The 18,271-nt window shown below is 47.8% G+C and overlaps 6 protein-coding genes across 6 annotated transcripts; 5 read left to right on the plus strand and 1 right to left on the minus strand.

Moving 5' to 3' along the window:
- Positions 1-768: 768 nt before the first annotated feature.
- On the plus strand, positions 769-2,697 carry TGAM01_v202078 (hypothetical protein; the record flags this gene model as incomplete). The annotated part of the gene is made up of 3 exons (XM_018800306.1): positions 769-1,655; positions 1,724-2,411; positions 2,494-2,697. 3 exons carry the CDS (start codon positions 769-771, stop codon positions 2,695-2,697), a joined length of 1,779 nt encoding a protein of 592 aa, XP_018666448.1.
- Positions 2,698-6,402: 3,705 nt separating this feature from the next.
- On the plus strand, positions 6,403-6,782 carry TGAM01_v202079 (hypothetical protein; the record flags this gene model as incomplete). Its single annotated transcript, XM_018800307.1, has 2 exons — positions 6,403-6,496; positions 6,553-6,782. 2 exons carry the CDS (start codon positions 6,403-6,405, stop codon positions 6,780-6,782), a joined length of 324 nt encoding a protein of 107 aa, XP_018666449.1.
- Positions 6,783-9,372: 2,590 nt separating this feature from the next.
- On the plus strand, positions 9,373-10,275 carry TGAM01_v202080 (Zn-dependent hydrolase; the record flags this gene model as incomplete). Its single annotated transcript, XM_018800308.1, has 1 exon — positions 9,373-10,275. The coding sequence occupies one exon, from the start codon at positions 9,373-9,375 to the stop codon at positions 10,273-10,275; it is 903 nt and encodes a 300-aa protein (XP_018666450.1).
- A 757-nt stretch (positions 10,276-11,032) lies between these two features.
- On the plus strand, positions 11,033-11,425 carry TGAM01_v202081 (hypothetical protein; the record flags this gene model as incomplete). Its single annotated transcript, XM_018800309.1, has 1 exon — positions 11,033-11,425. One exon carries the CDS (start codon positions 11,033-11,035, stop codon positions 11,423-11,425), a length of 393 nt encoding a protein of 130 aa, XP_018666451.1.
- A 1,446-nt stretch (positions 11,426-12,871) lies between these two features.
- Positions 12,872-14,495, plus strand: TGAM01_v202082 (hypothetical protein; the record flags this gene model as incomplete). Its single annotated transcript, XM_018800310.1, has 6 exons — positions 12,872-12,887; positions 13,072-13,245; positions 13,311-13,525; positions 13,578-14,020; positions 14,077-14,285; positions 14,350-14,495. Coding segments are annotated over 6 exons (1,203 nt in total), but the record flags the coding sequence as incomplete, so codon positions are not given.
- Positions 14,496-15,018: 523 nt separating this feature from the next.
- TGAM01_v202083 (hypothetical protein) lies at positions 15,019-16,769 on the minus strand (the record flags this gene model as incomplete). The annotated part of the gene is made up of 3 exons (XM_018800311.1): positions 15,019-15,872; positions 15,937-16,342; positions 16,482-16,769. 3 exons carry the CDS (start codon positions 16,767-16,769, stop codon positions 15,019-15,021), a joined length of 1,548 nt encoding a protein of 515 aa, XP_018666453.1.
- Positions 16,770-18,271: the final 1,502 nt, after the last annotated feature.

The raw sequence follows: 18,271 nt of genomic DNA on the forward strand, positions 1-18,271 counted from the left end.
AGAAAGCTCTGGTCCATTTTATAGTCTCGCTGCCTGCAAAATGGAAAACCGAAATCCTAGCAACAAGAGTCTGTGTGAAAGAGAAGACGGTGCGCCAGAAATCTCAATGTCTGAGCTTCCTGACCAGAATCACATCGATTCGGTACCTACAGTGAATTATAGCAAGCCGCCTGTCCATTAATGCGCTGAGCAACAAAATGGTAGGGGCGCTATGCGCTATACTCCAGCAAACTGTCCCCTAAAATACAGCGCAAGCATCCCAAACAGCGACGGCCCGGATACGTCATCTGGTACTGATCTGCAGATAAGATAAGCACCCCCAGCATGGCGGGGCGGTTATCGGTTCCTGTACCTATCGATATCGATATTGAACCTGCAAATTCCATCACGTTGTAGCTGCTCAACGCCTTTTGCACCAAGATTGCTCATTCTCAGCTTATAAAAAATTGCGCATTCAGTCGCTTCTGCATTGCGACCATCATAAAATGTAAGCCACGCACTGCGCGCATACATTTTGGCTGCGATATTTGTCGATCGCAAACTTAGCGCCCCAGCAGCTCCAACAGCGCTCACTTTAGCGGCATGGCGGGGCTGAAAAAATTTGGCGGGGCAATCTGGGAAACGATACCGGCGCAGTGACGCCAAAAACTTCAACCAGACTTTTGCTCATTTTTCCTTTCTTAATAGCTCAACGAATTTGTTGTCGAAAATCGAACCAGCCGCCGAATAATCGATCAAAACGACAGACACAGACCAACCGAAGATAAGATGAGCCCAAAGCCCGTGATTGGCCTTCTAGGCGGCGGCCAGCTTGGCCGGATGCTGTGCCAAGCTGCAGCGCCCCTCGACGTCGAAATCGCCATCCTCGACGCTGAGAATGCGCCCGCCAAGCAGATCAACGACAACAGCCGCAACATCAATGGCTCTTACAAGGACGCGGCCAAGATCAAAGAGTTGGCCTCTCACTGCACCGTCCTCAGCGTCGAGACAGAGCACGTGGATACAACTGTGCTGGAGGAGATTGCGACGACAACCAAAGTCTCTGTTTGCCCGTCATGGAAGACGCTGCGGCTGATCCAGGACAAGTACGAGCAAAAGGCATACCTGGCTAGCAAAGGAATTCCCGTTGCCGAGTCTGTGGCCATTGAGGGTGGCGATGCTATGCACGACTCTCTCAAGGCCGTCTCTGCCAAGTTTGGCTATCCCTGGATGCTCAAGGCCAGGAAAGACTCCTACGACGGCCGAGGAAACCTCAAAATCTCCAGCGAGGCCGACCTAGAGCGTGCCGTCGCCGAATTCGGCAAATTCAGCTGTTACGCCGAGAAATTCTGTCCTTTCCAGTGCGAGCTGTCCGTGCTGGTCATCCGAACAGAAGATGACGAAGGCCGAACAAAGCAGCTGCTGCCTTACCCGGCAGTCGAGACGGTCCACGAGGACAACATCTGCTCGCGAGTTTACCTGCCTCCTCGTGCTACTCCTGCTTCTGTGTGTGAGCGCGCTCAGCAGGTTGGAAGCAGCGTGGTAGAGAAGCTCTGGGGCAGGGGCATTTTCGCCGTCGAGATGTTTGTGACTCAAGACAACGAGATCTTGGTGAATGAGATTGCGCCTCGGCCACACAACTCTGGTCATCTCTTTATCGAAGCAGTGCCGTACATGTAAGTGTCCATTTCAGTTACTTTATACTTGATGCATTGGGGTGTGTTGACTAAATGTCGCTTTACAGGTCACAGTACAAGGCACAGCTCACCTCCATCCTCGACGAGACTCTACCCCCCAAAATCGAACCTTATGTCGCCTCAAGTATCATGATCAACATCCTCGGAGGCGCCAACCCTGACTCTCATCTTCCCCTCGTCGAAAAGGCCAAGTCCATGTACGGCAACAAAATGTCAGTCTACGTCCACCTCTACGGCAAAGAGTCCAAGCCCAGCCGAAAAATCGGACACATCACAGTCACTGGCGTCGTTGCCAGCATAGCCGAGCTCGAAGAGTTTGCCAAGCCCCTCGTCGACATGGCTAGCATCGTCAGAGAAGAGAGATTACAGGCCGGTAGCAAGTCTCTCCGACCAGACCAGGGAGTCTCCAAGCCAAAGGCAGCACCGCTCGTCCTCGTCACCATGGGTTCAGACTCAGATCTTCCTGTGCTGAAGGCTGGCATCGACATCCTGAACCAGTTTGGTGTGCCATGGGAGGTCGACATCACCTCGGCGCATCGTACACCAGCCAAGATGGCCGATGTGGCCACCAAAGCAGCTGCCCGTGGCATCAAAGTCATCATCGCAGCCGCAGGAGGAGCCGCTCATTTGCCTGGAATGGTCTCTGCCTACACGCCATTGCCTGTCATTGGTGTCCCAGTCAAGGCCACACATCTCGACGGTGTGGATTCTCTGTACTCTATTGTACAAATGCCTGTAAGTTCTACCGCACCTGTGATCACTACTTATATGGGGGGAAATGAGTGAGTGGTCCATCGGCGTGCTGACTACTAATCAGCGAGGTGTACCGACCGCCACTGTCGGCATCAACAACTCGACCAATGCCGCTCTCCTCGCCATCCGATGTCTCGGTGCATTTATCCCCGAGTTCCACGCCAAGATGAAGGCCTACCAGCTCGAAAACGAGAAGCAGGTCGAAGAAAAGGCCAATAAGCTGCGAGAGATTGATGTGGAGGCTTATCTAGCCCAGATGAAGAAATGAAGACGGCATGTCATGGTATTTATAGGTATTTGTTTCATGATTTATCCGCAGTGGCTTGCTCCACAACTTGGAAAAGCCGTAAAAGAAGTAAGCGGAGCCATTAGACACGTGTAGAGAGTATCAGCAGTGAAGCTCGGGCAGTGAAGCTCGGGCCAAATAGAGGGGAGGGGGGGCATCGCGTCTCCCCGCAGAGGAAAGAATCATGCCGATTGTGTTTTACAAAGCGACCTACTGAAGATCCGGCTCATGGAAACCTTCTCCGATCGTCTACACCTTATTGATCTTCGTGTTTGAGTGTCCATCATTTATGGAGCAGCACATCTCACTGAGATCAAAGAAACACATCTCACTGGGACCAAAGCAATACATCGCTGAGATCAACACAAATGTAGTCTTATTTACACGCAGCTAGATAAATAGGACTGTTGCTATGAAATTGTAGGGTAATCTGATCTTTGTGATGTCAGAGACAACAGCACTACTTGCTTACAATAACTATTTTAGGAAATTATAGACTCTCGCTACAAGTCCTAAACAATTATGTCATGACCTTGAAGATAGCTAAACCTACTTTATCCTAAATAACAGCTGCTAAACTGGCTTAATACAGGAAAGATTCCAAATCAAATGCCGTATTTCTTTGCTACGCAATGTAGTAGTATTCAATTCGGCAACGGCGTAACTTTTGACTTTCTTCGGGTTGCACTCGGCATCTTTTTTCCTTTTTCCTCTTGTTTTCCGTGACTCTTCGATACCGTATAGAGGACATCCCTGTTTCTGGTCGGAAGTTGACCGGCTATGCGTATTCGTTTGCATGTTGAAATAGTAATACTATTTACTTGATTATGAAACACAAGGCATTAGTTTGTCTGTGTTACCAGACCTAAATTTACTTGTTTCTTACAACCCGTGACTAGAGCGTCTCGAGTTCGCTATACGGTTATCATAAGTTGACCGGCTATGCGTATTCGTTTGCATGTTGAAATAGTAATACTATTTACTTGATTATGAAACACAAGGCATTAGTTTGTCTGTGTTACTAGACCTAAATTTACTTGTTTCTTACAACCCGTGACTAGAGCGTCTCGAGTTCGCTATACGGTTATCATAAGTTGACCGGCTATGCGTATTCGTTTGCATGTTGAAATAGTAATACTATTTACTTGATTATGAAACACAAGGCATTAGTTTGTCTGTGTTACTAGACCTAAATTTACTTGTTTCTTACAACCCGTGACTAGAGCGTCTCGAGTTCGCTATACGGTTATCATCGCGTACCTACTTGATTACGAGATACAAGGCAATTAGTTTGTCTGTGTTACCAGACCTAATTTCCTTGTTTTCTTAGTCTCTAATCACCATTGCGAATGATTATGAAACTTGCTGAATCTGAACGACAACTCTTTATACTTAGAACGTTGTTATAGTTGTTGCTGATTCTTAACTCTCCTTGCAGTTCCCTAAATTAACCCACTTTCTTCCTGTGTGAAGTTTATACATTTATTTCGTCAACAGCAGACTTACGGCTAATCTTAATACCTCTGTGCCTCTACAATTAATACAATATGCGTGCCCCAAGACTCAGCAAGGATGGAGTGGAGAACGACTCCCAGGGCCTGCTTCGGATTATCGCTGCGGGCTCACAAGCACTAGCCCAAGGTACGATCGGCGGCCAAATTGCTCAAAAGCGGAAACTGCTCAAGGGAGGCTGACGCAGAGGGCTGATCATCGATTGGATGCTGTAGTGTTGAGAGCCCACCGATTCGTCCTGGCTCCCGGAGATATAATCGGGACATGCGGTGTCCAGGGAGCAGGAGGCTTGGATGCATGCGGCTTGGAGATGGAAAGAGAAGAGACACGATATGGTCGAGATTTGCACTGTTGGGAGAAACATCCTTCTAAGTAGAGTTGGATGGAGTTCCGACGACACTTGCGATGTCATGAAACGGTTACCGACAACATCATCGACAACTAGCAACGCGCCAGCAATGCCGGCGCCAGTAACGCCCGCAGCGGCATATCGGGTATTCTCCTAGCAATCACTTAATGCAGCCCTCCATACCTCATTAATGCCCGAATCCCTCCCGCATCCTAGCCTTGTGGACCTGTGGTGGCGCGGAACTCGCCAAGATCCAAGTGCAAAAGTAATCCTTCTATTCTCTGTGTCGTACTCTCTGTTGTTCTTTGGGATTGGCCATTGGCTGTTCTTAGCGCTGACAGAAGCCCATGATTAGTTAGTTATTGCACCCTTTGCCGAGGACTCTTTCCAAAGCCACATAAACAAAATAGGCACTTGTATGCGCCCATAGTAGGCATTCTTGATTACCTAGTGTTGCTTCCATCACCCGTTTCCCCTCCCTTGCACTATGTATAGGCATTACGTTACGGAAATAAGCCCAAACGAGCGTTGCCGGATATAGTCCATGCTCGAGTCTAAGCCATAATACGGAAATGGCTTGATGGACGAAAATAGGCATAATTTTTTAACAGCAGCGTTACCGTATCCGTTATACTACACACAGTGTATCCGCTCATATCCATCCAACGTTCTGTGTAAGGCTGAGATACAAGGAAACGGGACCTGAACATCGATTTACTGCTTCTGGTATTCAACGGGGCCGAAAGTTACCAGCCCTGGAAGGCGTTTGGAGCGGCAGATCATTTCTGTTTCGGCAAAAGCTCATGACTGCACAGTTCTATCCTAATGCATGTCTCAGGGATGAATTGTTTGCAAATAAGTAATCCCAACCCAATCAAATTCATCCCTAGAGGTAATTGAATATGATAGTAATTCTATTTCTAATTGTATATTCTTCCTCGTGTTGCACTGGAAAAGGATATTGTAAACAGCACAGTAAAGGCAATGATAGGCATGCCGCAAGCATCAAGGTGCATCCGCCGCAGACTAGGTATCACGGTCCAAGGCGGTGCTTGGGGCCGGCGATCCGCGCCTCGGCTGGTTTCATTGGATAATTAGATTTTAGGTTCAATTCTATGTCGATACATACTATAAGGAGGAATAGGAGATCCGGTCAGCTTATTCTGTGGAGTGATTTGTTCAGGGTTTCGGTAGCAACCGGTATCCCAAATGTAACACGACCACTGAAGATCAACTTCTGCAGCTGAACTTCATGTCGTAGCTTTGTAGCCATTCTCTGTAGACTAATCATCAATGATATTCATTGTATCAAACATTTGTTTCCCTAATTGCTTTATGAGTCTATTTCAGGTCCCTTCTTTTGTATTATGCTTGAGTCTGTTTTCAAGGGATCTCGCAGCTAGAATCAAATGAATGCAATCCCGGCTCATAGCTCAACCGTACGAGTGAGATGAGAAACTACGACTACTTTAACTTCGTATTCTCTTGGGAAGCAACACATTATAGGCTATAGAGATCAGCATCATATTTTGCGGCAGTCAGCCGACTAATCTGAACTTACAACCGGGTTGGCATAGTCATTGGGTAATAGAACTCTAGATGCTATTTTGAGAATGCCTTGTCTCGGAGACTACAATATGATTCCTTCTTTGCGAGCACAAATCGGCCTGTTAGTTATGCCGTCTGCTGCGTCTCGAGAAAGATAAATACCGTCGTCCCTCCCCTCGATTCAACAACATCCTCACTCACTCCAACACACAAACAACTCAGACAACAAACAAACACTTCTACAACACTCCTCACCATCTTCCAAAACCTTAATCAACATGTACGCTTCCAAGATCGTCGCTTCTCTCGGCCTCTTCCTTGGCCTGGCCACCGCCACTGTCAACGTCGGCAAGGACTCTGCCGGTGACACTGGTAAACAATTTTCCTCTTCATTACATTCCCACATCTTCTTACTTACTATCAAATAGTTGCCTGGATTGGCGGCGAGTCCGAGTGCACCAACGTCTTCATTGCTGGCAACGGCGCCAACCCTTGCGGAATCAACTTCACTCTTAACAACGGAGTCACCTTCCAGCTCGTTGGCTGCGGTGGTGCCGGCCTGAGCTTGGACAACGGCGACGGCTCTTTCAACAGCAACTGCCAGTTTGGCGAGCAGAACCTCCAGTGCGGTATCCAGCAGCAGTGGTCTTGCTTCTAAGCGACTTCCACCAGCTTTTGTACAAGATGGCGGAAATCTGGGGGGAAGGGGGGCTGTAGCTTCAGGGTTGCATGACTGTTGGTTTGGATTAGGGTAGCCACATCAGCCAATTGTGTTCCGAACTGGTGGACGCTTGTAGTTGATTATACTTTTCTACCGGTGCTTTCAATAAACGAGTTCACTCATATTTTTGGTCTACCTTTCCGTGACAAACATTCTTATAAAGCAATGCGATTATGCCTGAAGTGCTACCTACTATCTGATTTGCTAATATTTCTAAACTACCTAAAACATCCTCTAGATAAAGTTCGAAAGCTCAGCGCTAGATGTCGTTAAAAATATCCTGTAGATAAACTTTAATAGCTCAGCATTATTTCAGACCGACTTACAAACTAGTTGATGTGAATGACAGGCACGTCATATTTTTTATTCCGCAGCTTTCCACACTTCAGGAGCATCAAATTTTATGGGCATGTATGTGTATTGCTGTTTGATTCGTGTAATTATGAACTATCTAATACTTCAAAACATATTCAGTCTATAATGGATTACTATGTCTATCTCATTGCCCGGTGCAACCTTTTAGTGGTCATTACCAGAGAAGAATGATATGCATGCTTTTTGCATACTTAATAGGACGCAACTGAAGCTATCTGATCGAGAGATGTACCAGTATTACTCCTTGGATCCACAAAGCATCATTGGGGTCGTCATTTAGCCTGTTAATGGGACTGATGAGCTGGCAAAATTGGAGTTGTATGATTTCAGTGGAGATGGGCAACTTTTCAATAGCCTAGGACGAGCGGCTTTTCGGCGCTTAATTCAAAACTAGAGATACTCTTAACGTGATTAGGTTGGATCATCTGCTGTATTGAAGTTTATAGAAAAGTGTCGCCAGGCACAGATGTCGTGCCTTAGCCGATTGCAGTAGGTAACCCATGCTTTGTGGTGGCCAAGCTTCTAAAGCCATCCTGAGTAACCTGCACAATGCGAAAGTATACTGTCCACGATAAGGCAGTATTATGAAGCAAATGTCATATAGAGTCAGACACAAATTTGTTACCCCAGGCGCCTCCAGTGTGATGAGCCGACATGCTACAAAAGGGCAAATTGTAGTAGATCTTGCTGAAAGCATAGAGGCCATCGTAATACCAGGCAAGCAAACTAGTGAGACAATTTTGAACGTGTCTCTTTATAACTACGCAGCCATGAGCAGTTCTACTGCTCAACCGGGCTTGGTGGAAATGCATTTACTAAATCTCGTCAAAGCGCAGGTGCAAAACACTGTGCTTAGTCAAGCATTGTTAACAACAAAATAGTGGTGCCTCAGAAGCACTATTATTCGAATCAATACTGGTTACCTGACATGTATCTCCTTTTCGATAGATTCTGGTGTCCGGAATCACATACATTTCTTTGGCTGCTAGCTATTCAAAGCGACGGCGTAGCTAATTACGCCACAATGCTCCTCAGCAGTAAGCATGCAATTTGATAAATAAACGGACAGTAACCGGCTTTGAGCCAAAATTGGAAACATATATCTATTCTCACATATTAATAACCCTAAAGTTTATGTTTCTCTAGCAAAGCGCTCGCGCTTCAATGGCGAAATTGCACAATGACCATGATTTTATCTATTCTTCTTCTAGTAGATGTCAGTGCCCATAGATAATATCTTTCCACTGGCTGTTTAACCCATGCACCATGATCTAAATTATTCTATAACAATCTCCAAATTTGAAAGGAAATTGTACTTTTTTCACAAATCCGCTAATCGAAAGCCTCTAAACTTGCAAATGGAGCCAAGCAACTACCAAAATAAGACGAGCTAGCAAATACCTGAATAAGACCAACTAGCAACTGAGCTTCGGCATGAAAAACAAGCCTCAAAAGTCCTCTAGTTTAAACATCGTTTTCTTCCTTTTTCTCTTTCTGAAAACAGATATATACGTTGCAAACAGTGCAAATCCGGAATAACCCTTGATATATGCCAATAGCAAGCCGATTCCGTTGGCCGTCGAATACACACACAATTATTCAGCTGATTATTAATCTCGGCTAAGAGAGCGAAATAATTCCAGCTTGTAGATCAAAGGCAGCGCTGTCTCACCTCAACGCCTTGCCGTTTCTGTAGCTGACGTAGTTGAAACCCTGCAGCACAAATTTATAGATTGTAAAAGTCTTCCTCAATGGGATAATGGTGGAGACTTGCTGTTACTAATTCTTATCGTAGGGACGTCTCTAAATTGTTAGTGACATCTATCTATTTGGCTTATTTTCATATCTACTAAGAATGTCCTCATTCGGAGTTCTTTTCGGACATACATAGCAATACATGATTTTCGATGCAAAGATCCCTTTTTACTAATGGATACGGAAGATTTGCGGAAGTTTCCAGGCGGAACTTTCCTCCATATGGAAGAATCCGTACATGGAGCGGCTCTATCTACATATAACGGGTCCAAGATCTATGATCCCGAGGTTGTTTGTTCGTCGACACTGTCATCACACGCGGTTCGAATTCTATCAACAAGCTGAATAAGAAACGTCGATTCATGTTTTGAAGATATCGTTATAGATTCAATTCATTATGGTTTCCTACACTCCCATTGCGCATACTGCGAGCATCCAGGCGTACACATATTGGGATTCTCCAAACTCAGTTTCCTTCCCTGGACAAAATAGCACAGAGCCATGGATTTTTAATCCAACTACGTTTACCTTGATCACTACACCAAACGAAGCAGTGTTGGTTGATACTCCAACGGTGAAATCCCGAGTCGAGCCAGTTGCAGCGTGGATAGCTGAGACTATTGAGCACCGAACTCTGAGCACTATTTACATCACTCATGGGCACGGTGATCACTTTTTCGCTGCTGGATCCATCCAAGAACGGTTCCCCAACGCTGTTATCCGTGCTACTAACGGCACTTACACTCATATGCTGGAACAGCTTGCTCCAGAGATCTGGAACGGTCTCTGGGTCCCAACGTTTCCTGAGCTGGCACAAGATGGTCCTCCAGACTTGCAGGTGGAAGTCTTGCCCGCGGGCGCAGAACACTTTAAGGTGGACGGTCACGAATTCCGTGCTGTCGAAGTTGCCGGAGGCGATACTGCGTCTTCAACGGTACTCCATGTGCCGGACTTGCATCTTGTTGTTGGAGGAGACGTTGTTTACGGCAACATTTACCAGTACCTTGCCGAAAACACGACGCCGCAGCTCCGCCAAGGCTGGATCGAGGCTCTAGACCAGATTGCCGCTCTCAAGCCCAAACATGTGGTGCCAAGTCACCGTCAAGCTACAGACGGCTTTGGACTGGAACACTTGAGTGCCACGCAGGAATATATTCGCACTTGGTCAAAGTTGGACGCAGCGACGAAGACTTGGCAGGAACTGGAAGCGGCTGTTACAAAAGCTTACCCAAAGAGAATTGGGAACTTCATCCTTCGCCTCTCTGAGCTGGTGGCCAAGGGTGATTTGCAACTCCCATAAGCTGTAGTGAGCTATTGACGCATATGCTGCGTGCAGCAACCATAGCCCTTTATATTGAAGCTAAGTAAGCGAAGCTAGAGAGTTTAGATCAAGATGTTGGATGAATTGGAGAGCATTTGTATTCATAGAATATTTCAGTGGTAGACTATGAAATCGAGCAATTTCCTTATCCAGTATCGCTCGGCTCTAATGCACAGTTGGATGTAACCGAGTCATTGTACTATACCAGATCTCTACACTAGATAGTCGCAAATGCAAACGATTCGTCTGTTAGGAGTATACACACAAGCTGACCATCGTCCCCCCCCTCTGAGAATTAATCATCTGTAACCTGACCATTGCACAGGTTATCGTTTTTAGCCTAAAAAGACAAGGCGACCATTACTCTAGGTCAGGTTACAGGAGGGGGACGATGGTCAGCTTGTCATGACACTGGTCTGTTAGAAGCTCAAGTCGTATGGGCGCAGATCAAAAATATACAATTAAATCTCAGAGTAAGCATTATTATCAAGCAGCGGTCCACATAAGCATGCGCTCGTTGGACGGCACTAAGGGCATAGTCAAGCTTTAGATGCTCAACGGAGCTCATCTCAGACTTTAGTTAGAACTAACTTGGATTTTTAGAGTTGCCATGAAATTAAGTTATATAGTTCCTAGTCCTCCCAAGGAGCGACTCACTTCAACTCAACTCTTGTTTCTCACGCAAACAACGGCTTCACATATCCAATCGAAGCTTCACAATACATCTACCGCCAACATGATCTCTACCAAGGAAGATTTCGCCTCTGCGATTGAAGCCGTCTTCACCTGCCCCGAAGCGGAGCTCGAATCTAAAATCCTCAACATATACACCAAAGAATCCGTCATCACCGTGAACGAGAAGCGGATGACGTGGGAAGACTTCTTCCCTTATTTCAAGGGCATCAACAACTCGATGGCGGCTGTGCAGATCAAATCAGATAAACTCGTGCAGAATGGCAACATGTTTGCGGAGAGGCACACGGCTTATGGGACGGGCAAGGACGGCACAAAGACGCAAGCGAGGGCAATCTGCATGTTTGAGGTGAATGAAGATAAGAAGGTGATCTGGCTGGAGGAGGTTTTGCATTTTTCTGCGGGCACGGATACAACTACCATCAATTACGAATAAACTGTCACATATGGGAGCGGAGATTGTTCATGCTGTAGAGAAAGCTTATTTTTATGCTTCACAGTGCTAAAGTTTCTGAGCTCTTACTTACATCGCCACATCAGACTGGCAACTACACAGAACATCTAATTGAAGTAGTACTATTGACCTGTATCGAACAGGTAATGTAAATGTATCCTACTAAATGCTTACCAATGTGAAACTCGGCATTTCTGCTACTGTTGACATCTAGCGTTGTAATCTCAGGCCGTTCATAGTCAGGTAATAACAGCCCACAATCCCCAGAGTTGACTGCATTGTATCTTCCAACCAGCCTCAGTATCAAAGGTTTATTGTAGATGCCTAGATGAGGTATGCGGTATTGCATAGCGGCTAGATCCATAAATGATCGACAGCTTAGTTCGCATCCAAGTCTGTAACCATCCAACAGACAACTCTATACCGTGGATAGAACTTAATCAGGCATGGTTGACCATCCTTATCACTAGATACTGTTTCTATCTCACTCCAGGCATATTGTTTGGAGCTATGTCATATCCAGGCACGTTGTTGCGTAGAAGAGGTTGTCATATGAATATGTCACGCTATATGACGAGCCTGTAGTCGAGCCCACTTCCGATTAGAACCCCAAGAGAAAATATGTAACACTACAAGTAGTCAATTACTTTTCTGTGAAAGAGTATTATAGGATTCAGTGGAAGACGACGCGTTAAAGTAGAGACGCTACCCATCTCGAATTATTCAGGCAAGTTGACTCAGGAGAGCTGTTGTGGCTGAATGAATGCGCTTAAGGATATCCTGAATTAGTCCTATAATCGCACCTATGAGCAGCGTAAAGCCCCTCTTTTTGAGTCTCTACCTATTTGTTTAGTTATGCCTATTTGTTTAGTTATCGCGGGCGCTACTATGGTTGAAGTGGGAATCTCGGTTCCAATTATGACCATCTAAGGGTCAGAAACGGACCATGCTTGGCTCTAAACAGAAGCTGTGTCAACGCAGAATAAGCCGTAAACTTATTTGTTTATTCTATAGGATTGCGCAGAACTCCATCAATTGAAACAGTCTGAAATCCCTGCATTTTGGCCTTGTTGCAGTTTAAGCAACTCCTACACAACAAGTAGTATATCCGACGGAAAGCGCAGTAAAATATCCGCTCGGCACGTTGTATCCGATGTATAGGTCAACGGCACGTTACAAACATACAGTTGGCTTTGAGATAGTCCGATGATATCGCAGGCATCACGCAAATCGGCGATGCCGACATCCCTCCGAGATAGTCCATCAGGCATATCCTTTTCCCCTATTGCACAGAATACTAGCTGCCTAGAGGTATTTGAGTAGTAGCATCGGGCCTTTTCGATTTGTATGGGGTGCATGATGCGCTATCCCAAGAGAGCTCTCTGAACGGTTTCCTCACCGGCACTTGCAGCGTCTGATTACTGATAGCCTATTCCAGAGCGCTGTATGTAAGAGAATGGCACAAGGCATTATCATGGATTGAGTATATATAAAGAGAGAGACGCCTTTGAAGCAAACGCCAGAATTTTGACAATCTATTCTGTTGTCTATATTCCATTGACATCTGTACATATTTGTGTCAGTCATAATGCGTGTAACTTTGTCCAGTTTGTTACTAGTTGCCACAGCCTCAGTGGCAGCAACTCACGGTAACCATGAGAATCATGCGAGAGCTGCCACTGTTGACGTTTCAACATTAAAGGGCAAATGGCTTTACGGTTACCAGGGCTGGTTTCGTAAGCCAGCCGCTGGTGTCAACAACCACTGGTCCCCTAACGGTGGTACTCCGGGACCTGGCAATGGTAAACTTCTTCGACTCTTGCATTCGAGCTGTGATAAGAGTATTCATTCTAACCGAGTTCTTTAGTTGAGGTTGACTTTCTCCCTGATGTTAGCCAGTACCCATCGAGTTGTTTGTTCCCCTCTACTCTTACTGCGCCAAATGGCCAACCGGTGCAGCTGTACGACAACACTTGCGAAGGCGTGGTGGACTTGCACTTTAAGTGGATGCAACAGTATGGAATTGATGGTGTTGTTGTGCAGCGTTTCCTGAGCCACCTTAGCGACGCGTCTTTCATCACGGTTAGTCTACATTCAGATCTTAAAACGCCGATAGCCATGTTAAACCATCTAGGTCCTCAACCAAGTTGAAGCCGCAGCTGTAAAGTACGGCCGAGGCTTCATCGTCGAATATGATGCTTCCGGCGGCAACTCCTCTGCCAGCAGCGTCGCAAACGCGATCCTGGCCGACTACAACTCTGTCGTCAAGTCTTACACAACTTCATCGGCCTACATCCACCAGAACGGAAAGCCGGCGGTCATGGTGTTTGGCGTGGGATTTTCTACCGTGGCCATCAGCGTCAGCGACGGAGCCAACATTGCCACTCAGCTCAAGAACGCGGGAGCCTACGTTGGCTTTGGAGTGCCGTCGACCTTTGGCTCAGATGTGCGGGCAAACACTGGCTTTGCGTCTGCGTACAAGGCGGCCAACTTGATCAGCCCGTGGACTGTCGGCAGCTACAGCGAGGGCGGATACATGGCGGGCTACCACACGACGACGCAGATTCCAGACAGCCAGTGAGTTGCTCAAGCTCATCTCTCTCTGGCTCTTAACTAACTCAACATGCTATTAGAACTCTGCAGTCGCTTGGAATTGACCACGCTCCTCTCGTCTGGCCCGGCACATCAGCCTACCATCTCAACGGCGTCACCACCCCATCTGCCTTTGACTACTTCCCCCGCTTCAACGGCTCTTTCTACTCGATGCAGGCAGATGCCGTTACTTCTCTGGCCGTCAAGCCCCTGTTTGTCTTCAACGCCATGTTTGACGAGATGAACGAAGGTGAGTCCTCATGTGTGTTAATAACGACGGCTACAAACCAATGCTTATACGCGTGTGCTCGCAGGAACCGGAAACCTGCCCTCTCTGAAGACGAATCAGCTTCCCACTAATGAAAAGTTTGTGGGATACGACAACACTTTTGCCAACACGTCGTTTTATCTGGCGCTTGGTGGACAGAAGGCGGCTGCGTTTGCCAAGGCGGTAAACTAGACTGCGCCGACGTGTGATATGAGATTGTCAAACGATTCTATTGTATATATAGATGCAAAGAAACTTATAGGAGGTTAAGACGGCTACTAAACGTAGTAATGAGGATGATGAAATACTTAGACTCAACTCTTTGTAGGCCAATTTCTGTAATTCAAATACCCTCCTTTCCGCTAATCTTTTCCCAAGCTAAACCTCCATATGTCCCTCCTCTTTGGAAACATGCATATCATACCAACAAAAATGTCACAGACATCACAGCCAATATCCATATCATCCCAAGCCATTAGAGCATAAAGCTGTATATAATTAATTTTCCTATAACAGAAACTCGCTCATGCTTTCCAGAGAAGCGATATGCTCATGCTGCTCTAAAAAAGAAAAAAAAAAAAAAGAAAAAAAGGCCGATAATGCTCTTCCCCGTACACATAAAAAACAAAAAGGTATGCTTTAAAACCATGATCAAATGAAAACAAATGAAAAGTCCCTCCCCTCACACTTGGCGCTCCTGGCCGTTTCCAAGGAGTCACCTGTGCTCCACACTCTCCGCGGGAAGCTCATAGCTGTAGTTTTCCGGGGGCAGCTCGTGAATCATCGGCGGCTGCTCCAGCTCGACCGGCGGAGGCGGCGTCGCCAACATGTGCACCGGCGTCATCTGGGCCATCTTGGCGGGATCGTGGGCGTCGTATGGCCTCTGAGGCGAGTAAGGAGGCGCCATGGAGCCGTCGGCCATGTAGTGAGCCTGGTCGGGAGGCGTTTGATATTCGCCCAGGTTGATGGGCTGCTCCTTGTTGGCGGCGGCAGCAGCAGCGGCAGCTTGTTGGCGGCGTCGTCGGTGGAAGAAGAAGAAGAAGGCAAGGCCGGCAATGGCAATGACTCCGAGGCTGACACCGACACCGACGCCGGCCTTTGCTCCGTTGGACAGGCCCGTGGACTTCTTGCCGGTGGCGTTGCTGGCGGTTTCGTCGTCGACCGAGTTGACGGAGATGACGGCGGCGTTGCTCCAGTCGCCGCTGGTTCCGCGGTATGCCTGGACCAGGCTGCCGCCGGAGACGTAGTAGATCCAGGCCTCACTGGTCTGGAAGTTGAACGTCGCGGCCATGGTGGCGTTTGGCTCATCGGCCTCGGGCCAGGCCTCGCTGGACTGGTTGGGGAACAGCTTCCACGCAAAGTTGATGTTGGCGGCCTCGTGCAGCAGCCTGTCGGTTCCGATGTAGAAGACGCTACGGGTAAAGGTGCTGTCGATGGCCACGCCCATGCCGCCGGGGGCGCCGTTCCAGGCCGGGAGGGAGAAGTTGGCCTCGACACTGGAGTCGACTGCGATCTTGGAGGTGTCTGTTTTGTTGGTGGGGGAGTTTTCGAGGGTATCAGGGAAAGTAGCTGCGTCGAGAGTCAGTTATCAAGAGACAATGAAGATGAAGTATAGCCACTGATAGATACTTACAGATGTGCCAGCTCTTGTCCGAGTTGAAGCGCGAAACCTCAATGTCCTTGTCGCTCTTGGGGAACACGACGGTGATGTTGTCCGTCGACGAATGGCCCGTGCCCAGCGCAAACGACGAGACCGGGTCCTGCGACACGATGCCGCCGTAGTTCCAGTTGGTCTTTGTAGTGTAGAACAGCTCCTGGACCTGGCTGTTGTTGTCGTGGTAAAAGACGCGGTAGCCGGCGGTGCTGCCCAGGAGCTCGACGGCCAGACCCGTGTTTTCGTGGATGGACGAGTTCTTGACGTTTGCGGTTTCGGAGATGACATATTCGGGGCCTTGGCGGACGAATGTACCTGACTCGTTGTCGCAGTTGTAGATGGCGTTGACGATGGTGCCGTTTACTGAGTGCCAGAAGACGGATGTCTATAGCAGCCATGTATTAGTAATTCGTTCGAGATATCCAGCATATTCATCTCTTTTCCCTCTTCTATTCCCTCCTCTTCCTTTCTCATTCCCATCTCACACCCACGTCTTGGCAATCTACATGCCAACTTCAACTTACAATTACTTTCTGTGAATCCCACCAGCCCGTTGCTGCTATACCTCCTCCCATCTTCACCGGCGTCGAAACCGGCAGCACAAGGGGTGTCTCCGTCGGAAACAGCGGGTTTCCATTATTCATTTTTGCGCAGTCATTGACCCAGATATCACCACTCTTGGGATCCTGCATGCCAATCTGAACGCCCGCATCCGTACCCGTATAGAAGGCATATAAAGAGGCGGCGCTGGCTGAGCCGATGACGCTGCTGGCAGCCAACGCCGCAGCGCCGACACTCAGAATTCTCGTCATGCTGGTCGATAATCCCAATGCAAAGCAGAGCAAAGCAAAAGCGATATGAGCTTGGCGTTTCCACTTGGCTTCAACAGAGAGGCCTGTGCAACAAGCAAAGCAACAACCTCGACCAAAAACGGAAAACGGAAAAAAGACGAAAAGAGAAAGATCAGAGAAACAAACGAGTGGATGAAGAAAGAGATCCCAAGAAAAAATGAAGAAACGAGAAAAGGCGAGGAAAATGGATATTCTATCATCGCACCCCCCCTGGGAATAAGAGCAACACCTCGAGAGAAAGCCGGTGCCACTAAGTAAGCCGGGGGGGCCACGAAGTTGAGCCCAGCAACCTACTGTAGGTAGTAATAGTAGCTCAAGAAGAAAAAACGGGCAAATGGGGAAATGATTCCTAAATTGGGACGCTCCAGCAGCAAGACCTCGTATGGAATCTCGCTGGAGCTACTTCGCTCTCGGCCTAGCAACAGAGAGAAAAGGTACAGATCCCACTAGTGCTACCCCATCATAACAGCCGGCCTCTTTGCACCTTTGCAGGCATTGGCGGGCTTGAAAGATATGACCCAAAGCATCCGTCGAGCTTTGCCGGGCTCTTGCAAGAAATTAAGGCTTACTGGGGGCTGCTATCGGCGTCAGCCCTGTGCCAATGGCAGGCCAGAGTTGCGGCGTGATCAATCTATAGCCGGGGTCCACTGTGGGCAGTGATCCCTGCGAGCGAGAGAAACGGCTTCAGACAGGGGGGAAGAACCAAAGCGATGGGTTCAGCAGCTAGCAGATTACGAGCCCGAAGGGCCTGTGCATGGGGAATATCACAAGGCCTATAACGCTGTGGTTTGTCGCAGCTTCTCCATGATTCCCAAGCCCCGGCTGGCCTTACAAGGCGCTTATTAATTATACAAGCAGACGAGACAGGCGAGCAGTTTGCGCCCAAGAGAGCAGGGGATCGCAAGGAAAGAATACCCAGTGCCTAGTAGATGGTAAATGCAACACTACTAAAGAAGCGCAATTTCGCGGGCAGAGAGCTACCTATATGTGCGTATAGTTCACCCGAGTGTGTTCGGGAGTTCACCTATTCCCGGTTTTCCTCGCATATCGCCCGGGCAGGGTGTCGAGACAGCAGACGAACTGCTGGGCCATTGGGCCTCACCGGCCGGATAGGTACAGGGCCATATAAGAGGAGGCGGGTGAAGAGACGGTCTAGCCGAGAACCAGGAACAGCATTTTGTACAGGCAGGTATGTGCCTTTTTTGCCCAAGCCAAGGCTGACTGTGACTGGTGATTGTTGCTACAAGCGGCAGATGTGATGACTTAATCCTTCGACCCCTTTTTTGATAGCCAAGGCTGTTGCGGCTCTGCTGTTTATGTTTACAATTCCTGCGGACTCACCGTTTCCACCACAGCCAGCTTCATTCTTCCCTTTTGTCGATTTCTCGTTTCCTGTACTCTCGTCGTTTGTCAACAAATTCGAGAGAGAAAAAGCAACAGCCCCATCCGAGCTCGACCACTTC

This window comes from Trichoderma gamsii, assembly GCF_001481775.2.
Source record: "Trichoderma gamsii strain T6085 chromosome Unknown Scaffold_5.2, whole genome shotgun sequence".
Taxonomy (NCBI): Eukaryota; Fungi; Ascomycota; class Sordariomycetes; order Hypocreales; family Hypocreaceae; genus Trichoderma; species Trichoderma gamsii.